Source organism: Saccostrea cucullata, unplaced genomic scaffold (genome assembly GCF_032062105.1).
Source record: "Saccostrea cucullata isolate Sc308-1 unplaced genomic scaffold, CSIRO_AGI_Scuc_v1 ctg5353, whole genome shotgun sequence".
Lineage (NCBI taxonomy): Eukaryota > Metazoa > Mollusca > Bivalvia > Ostreida > Ostreidae > Saccostrea > Saccostrea cuccullata.
Genome location: NW_026929340.1, coordinates 16,649 through 35,559, shown reverse-complemented (window position 1 = coordinate 35,559; position 18,911 = coordinate 16,649). Strand labels below are relative to the sequence as shown.

Here is an 18,911-nt window from a genome sequence, read left to right as displayed (position 1 = left end):
CCTGAAAATGTAGGTCAGATTCAGCATCCGAAGCAAGTCTAGTAGAATACATCCTAAGATGTACCATCCATGCAAGTTTTGTCATTATAGGGCTCAAAGTATCTTCGAAATGAAACCTTCACCATAAACTTTAACCTGTTCACTCAACCGGAAAATGTAGGTCAGATTCAGCATCCGAAGCAAGGCAAGTAGTATGCATCCTTAAATGTATCATCCATGTAAGTTTGGTCATTATATGTCTCATAGTAACTTGGAAATGAAACCTGCACCAAAAACTTTAACCTGTTCACTCAACCGGAAAATGTAGGTCAGATTCAGCATCCGAAGCAAGTCTAGTAGAATACATCCTAAGATGTACCATCCATGCAAGTTTTGTCATTATAGGGCTCAAAGTATCTTCGAAATGAAACCTTCACCATAAACTTTAACCTGTTCACTCAACCGGAAAATATAGGTCAGATTCAGCATCCGAAGCAAGGCTGGTAGTATGCGTCCTAAGATGTATCATCCATGTAAGTTTGGTCAACATAGGGCTTATGGTTACTCGGAAATGAGACCTACACCAAAAACTGCACCAAAAATGTTAACCTGCACCAAAAACATTAACCTGGTCATTCCTTTGCTGAAATTGCAGCATCTGAAACTTTGACTGGAACAATGAAACACACTAGCAACATCTTCCATGCATGTCTAATCAATATAGGACATAGAAGTACTTAAAAAGACTAGAAATATGTCCATAGGACATGAATGCCCCGCCGAGGATATATCAGTAAAGCAACATGAAAATTTGTATGTATATAAAACTTGATCAGAATATCCAGAATAGTGATGCAGCTGAATTGCTTGTTTGGAAAATATAGGTCAGATCCAGCATTCGAAGCAAGTCCAGTAGTGTCCATCCCTAGATGCATCATCCGTGAAAGTTAGGTTCAAGTAGGGCTTATAGTTACTTGGGAATAAAAATATAGGTCAGATCCAGCATCCGAAGCAAGTCTAGTCGTGTCCATCCCTAGATGCATTATCCATGTAAGTTTGGTTCAGGTAGGGCTTATAGTTACTTGGGAATGAAAATATAGGACAGATCCAGCATCCGAATCAAGTCTGGTAGTGTCCATCCCTAGATGCATCATCCATGCAAGTTTCGTCCAGGTAGGGCTTATAGCTACTTGGGAATGAAAATATAGGTCAGATCCAGCATCCGAATCAAGTCTGGTAGTGTCCATCCCTAGATGCATCATCCATGTAAGTTTGGTCCAGGTAGGGCTTATAGCTACTTGGGAATAAAAATATAGGTCAGATCCAGCATCCGAAGCAAGTCTGGTAGTGTCCATCCCAAGATGTATCATCCATGCAAGTTTCGTCCAGGTAGGGCTTATAGCTACTTGGGAATGAAAATATAGGTCAGATCCAGCATCCGAATCAAGTCTGGTAGTGTCCATCCCTAGATGCATCATCCATGCAAGTTTGGTTCAGGTAGGACTTATAGTTACTAAGGAATGAAAATATAGGTCAGATCCAGCATCCGAAGCAAGTCTGGTAGTGCCCATCCCTAGATGCATCATCCATGTAAGTTTGGTTCAGGTAGGGCTTATAGTTACTATGGAATGAAAATATAGGTCAGATTCAGCATCCGAAGCAAGTCTGGAATTGTCCATCCTTAGATGCATCATCCATGTAAGTTTGGTTCAGGTAGGACTTATAGTTACTAAGGAATGAAAATATAGGTCAAATTCAGCATCCGAAGCAAGTTTGGTGGTGTCCATCCCTAGAGGCATCATCCATGCAAGTTTGGTCCAGGTAGGGCTTATAGCTACTTGGGAATAAATATATAGGTCAGATCCAGCATCTGAATCAAGTCTGGTAGTGACCATCCCTAGATGCATCATCCATGCAAGTTTGGTTCAGGTAGGACTTATAGTTACTAAGGAATGAAAATATAGGTCAGATCCAGCATCCGAAGCAAGTCTGGTAGTGTCCATCCCTAGATGCATCATCCATGTAAATTTGGTTCAGGTAGGGCTTATAGTTACTTGGGAATGAAAATATATGTCAGATTCAGCATCCGAAGCAAGTCTGGTAGTGTCCATCCCTAGATGCATCATCCATGTAAGTTTGGTCCAGGTAGGGCTTATAGCTACTTGGGAATAAATATATAGGTCAGATCCAGCATCTGAATCAAGTCTGGTAGTGACCATCCCTAGATGCATCATCCATGCAAGTTTGGTTCAGGTAGGACTTATAGTTACTAAGGAATGAAAATATAGGTCAGATCCAGCATCCGAAGCAAGTCTGGTAGTGTCCATCCCTAGATGCATCATCCATGTAAATTTGGTTCAGGTAGGGCTTATAGTTACTTGGGAATGAAAATATATGTCAGATTCAGCATCCGAAGCAAGTCTGGTAGTGTCCATCCCTAGATGCATCATCCATGTAAGTTTGGTTCAGGTAGGGCTTATAGTTACTATGGAATGAAAATATAGGTCAGATTCAGCATCCGAAGCAAGTTTGGTGGTGTCCATCCCTAGATGCATCATCCATGCAAGTTTGGTCCAGGTAGGGCTTATAGCTACTTGGGAATGAAAATATAGGTCAGATCCAGCATCTGAAGCAAGTCTGGTAGTGTCCATCCCTAAATGCATAATCCATGCAAGTTTGGTCCAAGTAGGGCTGATAGTTCCTTACGATTGGACCTGCTCTAAAAACTTTAACCTGGTCACTCATCTGGAAAATGTAGGTCACATCCAGCATCCGAAGCAAGTCTGGTAGTGTCCATCCCTAAATGCATCATCCATGCAAGTTTGGTCCAAGTAGGGCTTACAGTTCCTTCGGAATGGACCTGCTCTAAAAACTTTAACCTGGTCACTCATCTGGAAAATGTAGGTCACATCCAGCATCCGAAGCAAGTCTGGTAGTGTCCATCCCAAGATGCATCATCCATGTAAGTTTGGTCCAAGTAGGGCATATAGTTCCTTAGGAATGGACCTGCTCCTAAAACTTTAACCTGGTCACTTGTCTGGAAAATGTGGGTCACATCAAGCATCCGAAGCAAGTCTGGTAGTGTTCATCCTTAGATGAACCATAGCTCTCATCAATATCTATCAGCATATGAAGTTTGACGAAAATATCTTTGATAGTTTCTTTGAAACTTAGCTTTGAACAGAGCTAAACACAAAGTGTGACGGAAGACGGAAGGACGGAAGGACGGAAGGACAGAAGGACAGAAGGACGGAAGACGGACATGACAAACACTATATGCCCCGGCCATATTCATGGCGGGGCATAAAAACTGCTCCAAAAAACTTAACCTTAACCCGGGACACCCACGCCCACGCCGACACCGACGCCGAGGGTATCACATAAGCTTCCCCCAACTTCGTTGAGGTGAGCTAAAAACTCACAAGACAGGTCAATGCTCCAGTCAAGCAGAAACCTGTTAAGAAATCAGTGCAGCCACAGGAAAAGCAATCAACGGGATGGAAGTCTGCACAACAGAAATCCAAAACAGGTGCTCCAAGGACCATCACCATACAGCAGGGAGATCTTCAAAATCTGGTAAAGCAGTTGGTAGAGGAACAAATCAGATCTAAGATTCAGACACCGTCTAGAGAGAGATCACCTGATTCCAACCAATGGCCAAGGACAAGGGAAAATCCCGCTTATGCCTTAAATTTAAGATCACCTTACAATGGTAATCTACAAGCACCCTGGAGACAAGCAGATCCTCAAACAACTAGAGCAAATAATGGAATTTGCTTTGCTTGTGGCCAAAATGGACACTTTGCTAGGAGCTGTCCACTAAGGAATCAACAGAAAACTCATACCAATGAGGGGAGATTCCAACAGAGTACCCTTAGTACTACCAATCAACAACGATCCAACGATATACAGCGAAGTGGAGATGTGACCTTGGTACGAAGTTCCTCTCCAAATTTGATCCACATGTCGTCAAACTAGAGAGGGTCACTCCTGTTGACCAGGGAGTGACCCAGACTGAAGGGAAAGATAAAGGTCATAGGAAAATGCAGGAGACAACACAAACAACAGGAGTAACCACCCTTGATGATCAAAGTATCACACAAATTGCAAGATAACTCATGAGAAGTGAGGGCATCTACATGAAAGGGAAGATTCAAGGCATGAAGGTCATGTTCACAGTCAACACGGGAGCTATCCGGACGGTGCTATCAGACCGGGCCTACAAGAAGATCCCTGAGGATATACGACCCCACTTAGAGAAGTCTTACATGTTAACCAGTGTAAATGGCCAACCTCTGAAGGAGGTGGGGAAAGACAAGTTCAAGTTTGAGTTAGGAGAATTGAAGTTTGAGGAAGAATTAGTGGTTGCTGAAATTGAAGATGAAGCGTTATTGGGCTTAGATGTGCTGATGAAGGGTCCAGGTGGACCAGCCATTATTAATCTTATTGAGGGTGTCATCCTGTTGAATGGTTGTTCCCTTCCTTGCATCCAGAACCATCATCCCAGCCGACTGAGGAAAGTTCTCACTGCGGAAGACTATCAGATTCCAGCCAGATCAGAAATGATTGTGGATAAACCAGCACTTGTCGATAGAGAAGATGAGTGTCGTGAAGTGTCAAAAGATTTTATAGTGGAACCGTTGAAAGAGTTTGCTGCTAGATATCCAGTGTCTATGGCATATAATGTTGTTGAGAATAATGATGAAGCTTTGGGAAGTAAAGTCAGTATGGAAATCTTCTCTGAGGAAGAGGTGAATGTGATCGTCCAGGGAGATGAAGAACTTGAAGACGAAACTAAGAAGTTTGACTTAGGATCTGACATATTGATGTTACCTCAAAGCCCAGGGAAGGATACCGGCTATGGTGCTGTGCCAGTGGAGAGACTGTACTTAGTGCCATCTGTGAAATCCACTGTCCATGGTGGCAACGGTAAAATCATCCACACAGCCTTACCTGTGCAGTGGAAAACTAACGTTGGAATCATTAGGAATCTCGCCATGATGGGGACAGGAGAAGGGGGCATTGTTGGAGCAAGACCCTCATCGTTCACAGAGGACCCACATAAGGAGAACACAAAGGTAGATGTTTTACAGCTTTGATGACTACCATGATGGTACGAGGTGATGATGATGAGCCAAGCAGAGATGGACCAGACAGTGATGCTAGACGGTAAGACGTAATCTGACGGGACGCTACCTTGATGGGAAGGACCAGGAATCACGTGTGATTGTGTTAAATGGAACTGTGCTAAATGGAATTGTGTTAAATGAAACTGTGCTTAGTGATATTCTATTATAAGTGAATGATGGACTGTAAATTAAAGTTTTGATATGTGTACATTATAGCCAAAGTTCTAATTTCAGATTATGTCATATTATTAATACATGTATATTGATGATTGTACATTGTAAGGTAACCATTTGACCTTAATGTTAAATTTGACATTTGTTTGACATGAGTCATTTGTGAGGACACAAATATTTTGAGAGGAGGGTAGTGTAAAGGTCCAGAGATTTGACAGATTAGTTTTATTCAGAGTTATTGAACCTGATTATTGTTGACATGGTAGGAGAGTTAAGATGAATTTGTATATGTGTTATAATTACTTGACATTGCAGAAATATATACTGTATGTAAGACAGCCCCTACAGATAGTGAGAGAGAGAGAGACGGTGGGTCCAGTGGTAGTAGTAGAGGACCGACCGCTGTCGTCCGTCCCTCCCTCCCACCCGTTACACTATTTTTAATCCAACAGGCTTAACCCATTTGGCCCAATACTCAAGTAGCCAAAAAGAGCTATTTTTAAGAAAACAGGCTTACCCATTTGGCCCAATACTCAAGGGATATAGATAGTACAAATGCTCTTACAGCTACTTCTCACACTAAACTCATTAATTTCTCTCTCTAATTTGATGTGCAATTTTCTCTTATCAAAATCCTTCTTGACCAGTGCTTGATAATTACACTCATGGGAGTAGTGGAATTTCTCTAACATGCATTATATTTGTTATAGATTGATGTCAAGAATATGCTAAAAAAATAAGTATTTTCTTGATTTAACATTTTTCTAATAAGGATAGTGTAATACTTTTACATTTTTTGGAATGTGTAAATGAAAAGAAAAAAAGAGATTTTTTTTTAAAATTTCACTTAAATTAAAGGTCACAGTGACCTTGAAATAAATCGCGACACACCTTCTACCTAAGATGCATAAACTGGCCAAGTTTGATGATTCTAAGTTTAATAGTTTTCTAGTTATGGACCGGACAGGATTTTTCCATATTTGGCTCTAACTTTTTCATTATAGGTCAAAGTGACCTACTTTTTGTGCGCGACACACCTTCTACCCAAGATGTATCAGCTGACAAAGTTTGATAACTCTATGCCTTATAGTAATCAAGTTATGAGCCGGACACGAGAAAAGCTATCGGACGGACGGACGGACAGACAGACGGACACGAAGCCTATAACATAATACGTCCCGTCTTAAGACGGGCGTATAAAAATTGCCTAATGAATCTTGATTCAAAATTGAAAATGTGGAATGTTTACTTATGGACAGATGGACGAACGACGGACAATGGATGATCAGAAAAGCTCACTTAAGTTTTCAACTCAGGTGAGCTAAAATCTCAAGTTGGCTTCTTCTGATTAAAAAGTGACTTGTTTGTCATTTGTACTATGAATATGTATCAGAAATTATTTTTACCTTCTAAAACTTTATCTCTAACAATAAACAGATGTTGATGGACCTCCAGTCCCCTGGTGGAGTCTGTTATTTCATTTACAGATTGACGTTTTCCTCTTAACCTCTTCAGTAGAGTTGTTTTTCCAGCCTCAGCACATCCAACAAGTATTCCTCTGGCATGGGAAACAGTTGTTTTCTCATTCCTCAGAAACTTCTTCAATTCATCCACTTTATTTATATCATCACTGTCTGGATCTATAACAAAAACAGTCATGTTCTCAGAATAGAAATGAAAACACATGCATGAAGCACTAGAATTTCGAAATTTTTTTAATGCACTTTACAGGTGTTCCAGGAAAAAAATAAATTACTCTAGATCTGTTATTTTTATATCTTATCTTTCTAAATCAGTCTCAGAATATTATCTGGTATTATTGCTTTGGTCGTATGATTTACGTCATGGGCTATGAACAAGGATTGAAATTTGTCACAAGTGACATTATGTCAATGTTTAATAATTAATATTAGATGATTGTACAGGTATCGGTAGGAGTTATCTTTATTTGGGCATTAGGAGTTATCGTTTATTTCATTTACGCACTATTGGTCACTGAGTTGTACTTGTAGCTATTTTTATCAATGTACACTGTATACTCGTCTAACCTGTTTGAGTAGTTTGGTCAGTTAATTATACTGGGTGTTGGCTAGTGTTTGTCAGATGAGGTCTGGACGCCGGGAGTTATACTTTACCCATGCTTAGTAATCTTGGGTGTGCCTTTTATATTACCCATGCTGTGTGAACTTGGGTGTGTATTGTTTCCCCTGCTGTGTGATCCTGGGATTCAGGGATGTTTTGTAGCAGTGTTGAGAGCAAGACCTGGGGATCAACAGTATGATTTTTATGTATAGAATGCCACAGCTCAGTTAGTTTTTACACTTTAATATTTTTGTTGATCGCTTTATACAGCAATTTTCTTTGGAAAACTGTTAGCAATATAGCGAGTATGTATATATTTAATATGCTCTAATTCATTTACTTGTTAAACGGCAAAAATATATTCTTCTGTAATTTGTTTGTAAAATCTAGTATATTGAACAGATGTGTGTTTTGAATATTTTATTTAAAAAACCCTATGAAAATTGTAGGTGACCAAAATTGTATATTAAGCTTTTGTTCTGGAAGGGAGGATTGGTGTATGTGGTGAGGCTACTTTTAGGATATGATGGACCCGAAGGGACAATATGGTGAACCATACATTGCGACGTGGTGTGAAGTGTGAATCTGTCCAGTGATGACCATGATTGAACCTTTGGCCGTTTTCATGTTTATTGTACATATGTCGATAAATTTATTGTTAATTATTATGAATCTTGTTACTTCTTGGTCATCCAAAATATTATTTGTTTTGAGTTGTTAATACAAATTTAAAGAACCCATCAAAATTTGAGGTCAGTTGTGACAAAATTAAACATTTTTTGTCAAAAAAAAAAAATTATTTCCTTTGTTTAAAATTTAAAAACATAGATAATAAAATACTACTTTTGTAGCAGAAAAATAGTAATGTCTTTTCTCATGAAACAAGAGGTCCATGGGCGACATGAGTCACCTGAGTAACTTTGGAGATGCCTTTTTTCAACCAGAATCCCCCCCCCTTGTATTACATATTGAGGCCATATCCCCCCTCCCCGGGGTCAGGATTTTAAAAATGTAGAATCAACACTACCCAGAATGCTTCCACATAAATTTCAGCTTTACTGGCTCAGTGGTTTTTGGAAAGAAAATTTCTAATTTTTTTTCTATATATTTCTATGTTAAACGTGGATTCCCTATTGTGTCAATGTGGCATCACCCGCCCTACCCCGGGTCTCATGATTTCGCCAATTTAGAATTAACACTACCCCCATGATGCTTCAACACAAGTTTCAGCTTTTATGGCCTGTTGATTCTTGAGATTGATTTTTAGAGAATTTTTCCTACGCATTTCTATGTAAAACCAGGATCCCCTACTGTGACCCCGCCCTTGGTATCCCCAGGGGTATTTCCCAAGGATACTAAGTTTTATTTTTTCTTCGCCATTTGTTCTTGAGAAAAAGATTTCTAAAGATTTTCCCTACATATTTCAATGTAAAACTTGGATTCCCTATTGTGGTTCCGCCCTACCCCCTGGGGTCATGGTTTTAGCAATTTAGAATTTACACTACCCAAGGGTGCTTCTACATAAGTGTCAGGTTTTCTGCCCAATGGTTCTTGAGAAGAAGATTTTTAAAGATGTTTCCTATATATTCATAAATAAAAATAAGATTCCCTATTGTGGCCCCATCTTACCCCTAGTGGTCATGGATTTAATAATTTAGAATCTACACTACCCCAGTATGCTTCCACATAAGTTTCAACTTTTCTGGCCAAGTGGTTCTTAAGAGGAAGACCCTATTTTCATCTTTTCTTGATTATCTTCCCTTGTAAGGAGACTTGACATTCATTTTGACAATTTGAATTCCCCATCACTCAAGCAGGGATGGGGTTCAAAAGTAATCTTAAATTACAATTACTTTGGATATTAAAAGTAATCGATTACAGGCTGATAACAGACAATTCATGTAATCATGTAATTCATGTAATCATGATTACTTATGATTACTTTAGATTACATTGTTTTAATTTTTTGTTTAATATGCAAGGACAATGTCATGTTTTTATTCTTCCTATTTTAAATATTATTAATATTTTTAAGGTAGATTTCAGACACATTTTGGTTATATATGTCTTTATATAGATGCATGATATTTATCTTATAACACCGATTTCTATCTTGAGTGACTCAAGGATGCTTTGAATCAAGCTTTGTAAATATTGACCCAGTGGTTCTTTAGAAGTTGAAAATGTGAAAAGTTTACAGTCGGACAGACAGCTAGACAGATGGACGCCGTATAAAATGTGATCAGGAAAGCTCACTTGAGCCTTCGGCTCAGGTGAGCTATTCTGCTAATAAACCAGAAGTCTCTGTCGAGACTGAAGCTCTACTGGTTTGTACTTATAGCAAAGGAAGAGAAAAGTACTTAAGCAGTTGGGAATTGAAACTTAAAAACAGCAATAAATAGAATAATGATCCTTGATAAAATCTCTTTTTGTTCTTAGTGTAGTCTACTTGTGTGCCAAGTTATATCGGAATAAGACTAAACTGTAGAAGGAGGAGCATTTTGAAACAATTTTACAGACATTTCTATTTTTAGTAACCATGGCAACACCATTCATCGATATCTAAAACAGATATACAGAAATATGGATCTTAGTGTAGTCTGCTTGTGTGCCAAGTTATATTGAAATCAGACCATAACTGTAGGTTGAGTAGCATTTTGAAACAATTTTAAAGAAATTTCTATCTTTTAACAACAGCAACACCATTCATTGAAATCAAAGCCTATAGAATTATGTATCTTAGTGCAGTCTACTTGTGTGCCAAGTTATATTGAAATCAGACCAAAACTTTAGGAGGAGTAGCAATTTGAAACAATTTTACAAAAATTTCTATTTTTAGTGACCATGGCAACAACGTTCAACGAAATCAAAAACTGATATGTAGAATTATGTACATCTTAGTGTAGTCTACTTGTGTGCCATGTTATATTGAAATCAGACCAAAACTTTAGGAGGAGTAGCATTATGTAAAAATTTCACGGATATGTCTATTTTTAGCTACCATGGCAACACATTTTATCAAAACCAAAAATCAATATATAGAATTATGTATCTTAATGTAATCTACTTGTGTGCCAAGTCATATTGAAATCAGACCAAAACGGTAAGAGGAGTAGCATTTTGTAAGAATTTCACGGAAATGTCTATTTTAAGTTACCATGGCAACACCTTTTATCGAAATCAAAACCCGATATATAGAATTATGTATCTTTGTGTGTGCCAAGTTATATTGAAATCAGACCAAAACTGTAGGAGGAGTAGCATTTTAAAGGAATTTCACAGAAATATCTATTTTTTGTTACCACGGCAAGACCTTTTAATCAAAATCAAAAACCAATACACAAAATAATGTATCTTAGTGTAGTCTACTTGTGTGCCAAGTTATATTGAAATCAGACCAAAACTGAAGGAGGAGTAGCATTTAAAGGAATTTCACAGAAATTCTATTTTTAGTTACCATGGCAACAACATTTACCAAAATTAAAAACCGATGAAGGGAATTATGTATCTTCATGTAATCTACTTGTGTGCCAAGTTATATTTCTATTTTTTAGTAACCATGGCAACACCATTCATCGATATCTAAAACAGATATACAGAAATATGGATCTTAGTGTAGTCTGCTTGTGTGCCAAGTTATATTTTTAGTAACCATGGCAACACCATTCATCGATATCTAAAACAGATATACAGAAATATGGATCTTAGTGTAGTCTGCTTGTGTGCCAAGTTATATTGAAATCAGACCAAAACTGTAGGAGGAGTAGCATTTTGAAAAATTGTTTACAGACAGACAGAAGGACAGACGGACGGACGCCGGACGCATTACTATGGCATAAGCTCTTCTGGTCTCAGTAGAGATAACAAGAGGCCCAGGCCCAGAGCACTAAGGTAGGAAAAAGTAGAAAAAATGGCTTTTGATTGTAAAGTTTAAATCCAAAAGTATTCCCATGACTAATCATGGATTTGAAAATGATTTTTAAAGAATTTTCCTATTTATATCTTTAAAAACTTTGGTCAGCCATTTTGGCCCTGCCCTATCCCCAGGGGTCATGTTTTGAACAAATTTGAATCTACACTACCTCAGCATGCATCCATATAAATATGATGAATTATAGCTTTGTCATTCTTGAGAAGAAGATTTTAAAAGAATTTTCCTATATTTCTATGTAAAACTTTGGTCAGTTATTTTGGCCCCGCCCTACATCCAGGGGTCATGATTTGAACAAACTTAAATCTACACTACCTCAGCATGCTTCCATGTAAATATGATGAATTATGGCTTTGTCAATCTTGAGAAGAAGATTTTTAAAGATTTTTCCTATATATCTATGTTAAACTTTGTCGGCCATTTTTGCCCCGCCCTATCCTCGGGGGTCATGATTTGAAAAAACTTGAATCTACACTACATGAGCATGCTTCCATATAAATATGATGAATTATGGCTTAGTCATTCTTGAGAAGAAGATTTAAAAAGAATTTTCCTATATATACAATTTCTACGTAAAACTTTGGTCGGCTATTTTGGCCCCGCACTATCCCCGGGGGTCATGATTGGAACAAACTTGAATTTACACTTCCTGAACATGCTTCCATATAAATATGATGAATTATGGCTTTGTCATTCTTGAGAAGAAGATTTTTCAAGAATTTTCCTATATATTTCTATGTAAAACTTTGGTCACCATTTTGGCTCCGCCCTACCCCCAAGGGTCATGATTTGAACAAACTTGAATCTACACTACATGAGCATGCTTCCATATAAATATGATGAATTATGGCTTTGTCAATGTTAGAAGAAGATTTTAAAAGAATTTTCCTATATATTTCTATGTGACACTTTGGTCGGCCATCTTGGCCCCGCCCTACCCCCGGGGGTCATGATTTGTACAAACTTGAATCTACACTACCTGAAGATGTTTTCCCATAAGTTTCATCTTTCCTGGCACAGTGGTTCTTGAGAAGAAGATTTTTTTAAATATGCCACCAAATTTTCATTAATTCCAAATTATCTCCCCTTGAATGAGGGCGTGGCCCTTCATTTGAACAAACCTGAATCCCCTTCACCTAAGGAACTTTGTGGCAAGTTTGGTTGAAATTGGCCCAGCGGTTCTTGAGAAGAAGTCGAAAATGTGAAAAGTTTACAGACAGACGGACAGACAGACAGACGGACGCCGGATAAAATGTGATCAGAAAAGCTCACTTGAGCTTTCGGCTCAGGAGAGCTAAAAACTAACTGCGTCATCTTATCAACCTTAAGAAGTTTTAACAAGAGGCCTAGGGGCCACATCACATCACATTTGCTTGTTTTCTTTCATATTTGTTCCTGAGAATTGTTCACTTTTTAACATAGTGCATTGTGTAAATACAGAACAAAAAGGGTTTTTTCACTAAAACAGTACTTAAAAGAAAAAAATTAAATAGCATAATAAAGTGAGACACCGTGTGATACCTCCTTCCCACCCAAACCTACCCCCAAAAATTGTGTGTGTGTGTGTGTGTGTGAGGAAGGGAGAGGGTGAGAGGGTGTGTGTGTGTGGTGAAGTTGAGGGTAGGAGGGGGGGTACACTGATATGACTCTATAATTCTGGCATTGGTTTCATTTTAACCATAAAATCTCCATGTAATATACATGAAAATTTGTCATCCCAGTACAGAGTGTAGATTTACTGAACACCTGCTACAGAAATACACAACATTCCTAGACAGAGCTGTGTTCATATCAACATCATCAATGGTGTCTATATCTAATTGTCTGTACTGTACAAAATGTTTGCAGTCACTGTGATTAAACTTTGTTTTAACACATTGAATGACGTATTCAAAGTATATATTATCTAATGATAAGGTCTATGACATTACCCCCCCCCCCCTCCAACACTCATGAACCCAATTGTACAATTATTTTTCCATTTCCTGACATTTGTAGTGATCTATGAATTTAACCTACAAACCATTTAGCAGAGGAATATAAAAATATAATGTTAACCCAAACAGAAGACAAAATCAGTGAGAGTTATTTAACCATGTTTACAATCATTAGACATAATGTTAGACAAACTGTACAAATTCAGGAATTGTTTGTCAAAGACAACAAAGTTAACAACTAAGTACACATTAAAATAACTCTAACATGTCTTATAAAATCTAATATGAAAATCAAATCATTATTAATTTGACAACTTATCTATTAATATCCTTTTTTTAAAAACATTTCTTGTTACATAACACAAGTTAGAATTCAATTAGCCATGTAATGTATTTACACTTAAAAGATATCACTATGATAATTCCTGGTTAATGTCTTGTAATTATATACACACAAAACAAAGACTATAATATATTGTACACACTTAACATTGTAAACAAACATTACACTTCAGTATAACTTACCAGTCAGATTATCCCCTCCATAGATAAGTCTGTAGATGTTCACTGTGTTGTTGTCCCATGATCCTACCCAGACAGAGCGGGTGATGTCATCATAACTCAGGCTCCATGGTCTGTCTATCCCGTGTTGTACTGTATCTAACTCTGTCAGGTAGTTACCGTCTTTATCAATGATATGTACTGTCTGGGTTCTAGAATCAGACACCAGGATGTGTGACAGCGCGTCAGTACAGATTCCTTGTGGTGATAGTCCTGATCCTGATGGAGTACCTGTGTAGGAGAAGCGATGTCTCCCTCTACTGTCTGTCACCACTACAGCATAACGGCCAGAGTCAGACACAATAACATCTCCATTGCGGTTCTCTGTGATGTAGTTAGGATATTTATACAGTCCCTGACCTGTGTTGTCGTGCTGTATGGTCTGTATGTGTTGTCCTGTGTTAGTGTAACGGTTTACCTGGCCTGTCTTTGTATCATCATTACGTATCCCGACCAGCAGGTCTCCAGTGGAGGGGGAGCTGTAGACACAGTGTGGATCCCATGGTGATGTGTTGTATGGTATCACTGTGGTCTTTACTTTATCTTTAGATCGTTTTATGATGTTAAAGTCACTGTCTATATAAATCACATCACCATTTTGAGTCACAGTATGTACTCCATAACCATATCTAGCTAAATCCGTCACACTATCTAGAATGTCACCTCTCGTGTTAGTTAAGATGAGATTGCCTTCTTTATCACTGATCCAGACCCGGTCTGATGTCACGTGGGTAATGTGTTTACACTGACTAACACCTCTCACTGTGACAGATTTATGTAATACTGCTGTATACATCACACCAGACTTTAATTTCCTGTGACTTTATAATCCTGTGTTGATTTCAGTCAGGGAGATCTCTCTGTAAATTACAACATTGTTCTAGAATTATCTACATCAGGAACACACTGTTTATAAATAACAAATGTACTCATTGTAAAATGTTTTGGTTTTAAGAACTTATACCGTGTTAAACAATTAAATAGAATTACCAGATAAACATAAATACCTTGACACTGGCTTCTCAATGCTTTGTCTTCATTCATAGCAGCCTCCAAGTGTTCTCAATTAAACCTGTCTAACAAAGCAATAGTTATAATTAATACACATATAAATTGTGACATACTGTTCAGGTTCTTATAGATGTTAACATGAAATCATTTAAAACCTGACATTCTATAACATTGTATTTACAATTCAGTCTCTACAGAAGAAAAATCATGATAAAATCTGCATTCTTACCATTACTAATTCATAGTTATTACAACAAAGTGTTAGATAGGAAAGTTCTACGGGAACTATGAGACTATAGATAGTTATCATTACTGTATATTTTTACTCAGTTATAACAAGAGGCCCATGGGAGACATTGCTTACCTGTGCACACTGGATACGAAATAAAAGCCGAAATCACTTCAGTATTGAGTAGTTTAGATGCGCGGGGGGGGGGGAGGAAGGGGATGTTCAGAAATTTTAAACTACCAAATACCCGATGATGCTTCCATACAACAAATGCCTTTACTGTTTTTGAGCAGATGATTTTTCCCTATTTATTCATTTGACCCCCCCCCCTCCCATTGTGGCCCAGCCCTAACCATGGTAGCCCTCATTTGAACCAGTATGACTTTGTACTACCTGAGGATGCTTCCGTATCTATATGATTAAACATTACTTTTCTGTTCTTGGGAAAAAAAATTCCTTGATATTTATAGATTTCCAATAGTGGCCCACCCTACCTACCCCCTACTTCACATTCATGACTTGAATCAACACTACGTAAGGATGCTTACATAAAGATATGACCAATCATGGCTTTATAGTTCTTAAAAAGAAGAGTTTAAAAAAAACTGATTTTCCAATGTATTCATTCCTATGTAAACTTTAATCGTCAATTGTGGCCTCGCCCTACCCCTTGGGGTCATGATTTGAAAAAACTTGAATCTACACTACCTGAGGATGCTTCCACTTGAGCTTCATCTTTCCTGGCCCAGTAGTACTGGAGAGGAAGATTTTCAAAGATTTTTCCTATATATTCCTATGTAAAACTTTGATCTGACAGCCATTGTGGCCCCGCCCTACCCCCGGGGGGTCATGATTTCAACGAACTTAAATCTACACTACATGAGGATGCTTTAACATGAGTTTCATCTTTCCTGGCCCAATGGTTTTCGAAAAGAAGATTTTTAAAAGATAAAAAAGCTAATTCATAATTATCTCCCCTTGGAAGAGGGCTAGGCCTTTTATTTGAACAAATTTGAATACCCTTCATCCAAGGATACTGTGTGCCAAGTTTGGTTAAAATTGGCTAAGTGGTTCTTGTGAAGAAGTCGAAAATGTGAAAAGTTTACAGACAGACAGACGCAGGACAACATGTGATCAGAAAAGCTCTCTTAGGCCTTTGGCTCAGGTGAGCTAAACAAACTAAATTTAGGCATTAGTCAAACCTGTCAAAATGGTGATTTCTTCCTCTTCTTTAGCTTTACATATACTTCAACAGCACATCCTGGGAGACCTGTCAAAATCAACACAGTACAATGAGTAAATATTTCTGTATAGCTTCAATGTCTTAAAAGACTAATGTTATTGTATGATATATTTTAGATTATTCATGGAAATGTAGACCTGAATTTTGTCAAGTCTTTAAAATACCAACCAGTAATATTAAACAAGAGGCCCATGGGCCACATCACTCATCTGAGCACTATGGCTAGGAAAAAAATACAAATTGGTTTATTATTGAAAAGTTTAAATTCCAAAGTAGTCTCATGACCAGTCATGGCTTTGCTATTCTTGAGAAGATGAGAATTTTCCTATATATTTCTATGTAAAACTTTGGTCGACCATTGTGGCCCTTCCCTACCCCCGGGGGTCATGATTTGAAGAATTTTGAATCTACACTACCTGAGGATGCTTCCATATAAATATGATGAATTATGGCTTTGTCATTCTTGGGAAGGAGATTTTTAAAGAATTTTCTTATATATTTCTATGTAAAACTTTGGTCGGCCATTTTGGCCCCGCCCTACCTCCGGGGGTCATGATTTGAACAAATTTGAATCTACACTACCTAAGGATGTTTCCCCATAAGTTTCATCTTTCCTGGCCCAAGGGTTTTGGCGAAAAAGATTTTTAAAACATATCCCACCAAATTTTCCTTAATTCCCAATTATGTCCCTTGAATGAGGGCATGGCCCTTCATTTGAAGAGACTCAAATCCCCTTTACCCAAGGATGCTTTGTAGCAAGTTTGGTTGAAATTCGCCCAGTTGTTCTTGTCAATGAGAACAAAAATGTGAAAAGTTTACAGACAGACAGACGCAGGACAACATGTGATCAGAAAAGCTCTCTTAGGCCTTTGGCTCAGGTGAGCTAAACAAACTTGCTTTGTAGCAAGTTTGGTTGAAATTCGCCCAGTTGTTCTTGTCAATGAGAACGAAAATGTGAAAAGTTTACAGACAGACCGACACCGGACAAATGTGATCAGAAAAGCTCACTTGAGCCTTCCGCTCAGGTGAGCTAAAAAACTAAATTTAGGCATTAGTTAAACCTGTCAAAATGGTGACTTCTTCCACTTCTTTAGCTTTACATACTTCAACAGCACATCCTGGGAGACCTGTCAGAATCAACACAGTACAATGAGTAAATATTTCTGTATAGCTTCAATGTCTTACAAGACTAATGTTATTGTATGATATATTTTAGATTATTCATGGAAATGTAGACCTGAATTTTGTCAAGTCTTTAAAATACCAACCCCTAATATTAAACAAAAGACCCATGGGCCACATCGCTCACCTGAGACCTATGGCTAGGAAATAAAAGAAGAAATCACTTCAGTATTGAGTAGTTGAGACGGGGGGATCGGAAATTTTAAACTACCAAATACCCAATGATGCTTCCATACAACAAATGCCTAACTGTTTTTGAGCAGATGATTTTTCCCTATTTATTCATTTGAACCCCACCTCCCATTGTGGCACAGCCCTATCCGTGGTAGCCTTCATTTGAACCAGTATGACTTTGTACTATCTGAGGATGCCTCCATATCTATATGATTAAACATTGCATTTCTGTTCTTTGGAAAAAAAATTCCTTGATACTTATTAATTTCCAATTGTGGCCCACCCTACCTACCCCCTACTTCACATAAATGACTTAAACAAACTTGAATCAACACTAAGTAAGGATGCTTACATAAAGACATGACCAATCATGGCTTTATTGTTCTTAAAATGGAGAGTTTTAAAAAATTTGATTTTCCAATGTATTTATTCCTATGTAAACCTTTAATCGTCAATTGTGGCCTTGCCCTACCCCCTGGGGTCATCATTTGAACAAACTTGAATCTACTCTACATGAGGATGCTTCAACATGAGTTTCATCTTTCCTGGCCCAAGGGTTTTGGCGAAGAAGATTTTTAAAAGATGCAATTAATTTTTCGCTTATTCATAATTATCTCCCCTTGGAAGAGGGCTTGGCCTTTCATTTGAACAAATTTGAATCCCCTTCATCCAAGGATACTGTGTGCCAAGTTTGGTTGAAATTAGCCCAGTGGTTCTTCAGAAGAAGTCAAAAATGTGAAAAGTTAACAGACAGACCGACGCCAGACAAAATGTGATCAGAAAAGCTCACTTGAGCCTTCGGTTCAGGTGAGCTAAAAAACTAAATTTAGGCATTAGTTAAACCTGTCAAAATGGTAATTTGTTCCTCTTCTTTAGCTTTATATACTTCAACAGCACATCCTGGGAGACCTGTCAACAATAGAATAAATATTTCTGTATAGCTTCAATGTCTTGAAAGACTAATGTTATTGTATCATATATTTTAGATTAAAAATTAGCGCAGAAGCTTTAAAATACTTCAAAACTACTTAAACAAAATTCAATTTTTATGATATATTTATATTCAACAAGCAGTAAATTTTTAAACATTCAATGAAAAAACTGCTCAAAAATCGACAAAGAAGCAAAATTTATGAGGGACTATTTCTTGTTGTGGAAGGATATTTAGCAGAAAATTCTGCAAATCTGCACATTTATTCAATTTAATATCTTGGAACTTTAGCCTCACATACTTTTACTTGGAGAATATTTTCTGTTTTGATATTGCTAAAAATATTTA

The 18,911-nt window shown here is 37.7% G+C and overlaps 1 protein-coding gene across 4 annotated transcripts; it reads right to left on the bottom strand.

Annotated features, from left to right (window-relative positions):
• Positions 1 to 6,637: 6,637 nt before the first annotated feature.
• Positions 6,638 to 18,552, bottom strand: LOC134280526 (uncharacterized). Of its 4 annotated transcripts, none has more exons than XM_062762939.1 (6): positions 18,476 to 18,552; positions 17,338 to 17,403; positions 16,236 to 16,303; positions 14,801 to 14,869; positions 13,758 to 14,653; positions 6,638 to 6,922 (listed from the first exon to the last, which is right to left on the bottom strand). In XM_062762939.1, exons 5-6 carry the CDS (start codon positions 14,587 to 14,589, stop codon positions 6,672 to 6,674), a joined length of 1,083 nt encoding a protein of 360 aa, XP_062618923.1. In that variant the 5' UTR covers positions 14,590 to 14,653; positions 14,801 to 14,869; positions 16,236 to 16,303; positions 17,338 to 17,403; positions 18,476 to 18,552; the 3' UTR covers positions 6,638 to 6,671. The 4 variants fall into 4 exon arrangements, with proteins under 4 accessions (XP_062618923.1, XP_062618924.1, XP_062618925.1 ...); XM_062762940.1 differs by having other exon boundaries at positions 14,801 to 14,865; XM_062762941.1 differs by lacking the exon at positions 16,236 to 16,303.
• Between the last annotated feature and the right edge of the window lie 359 nt (positions 18,553 to 18,911).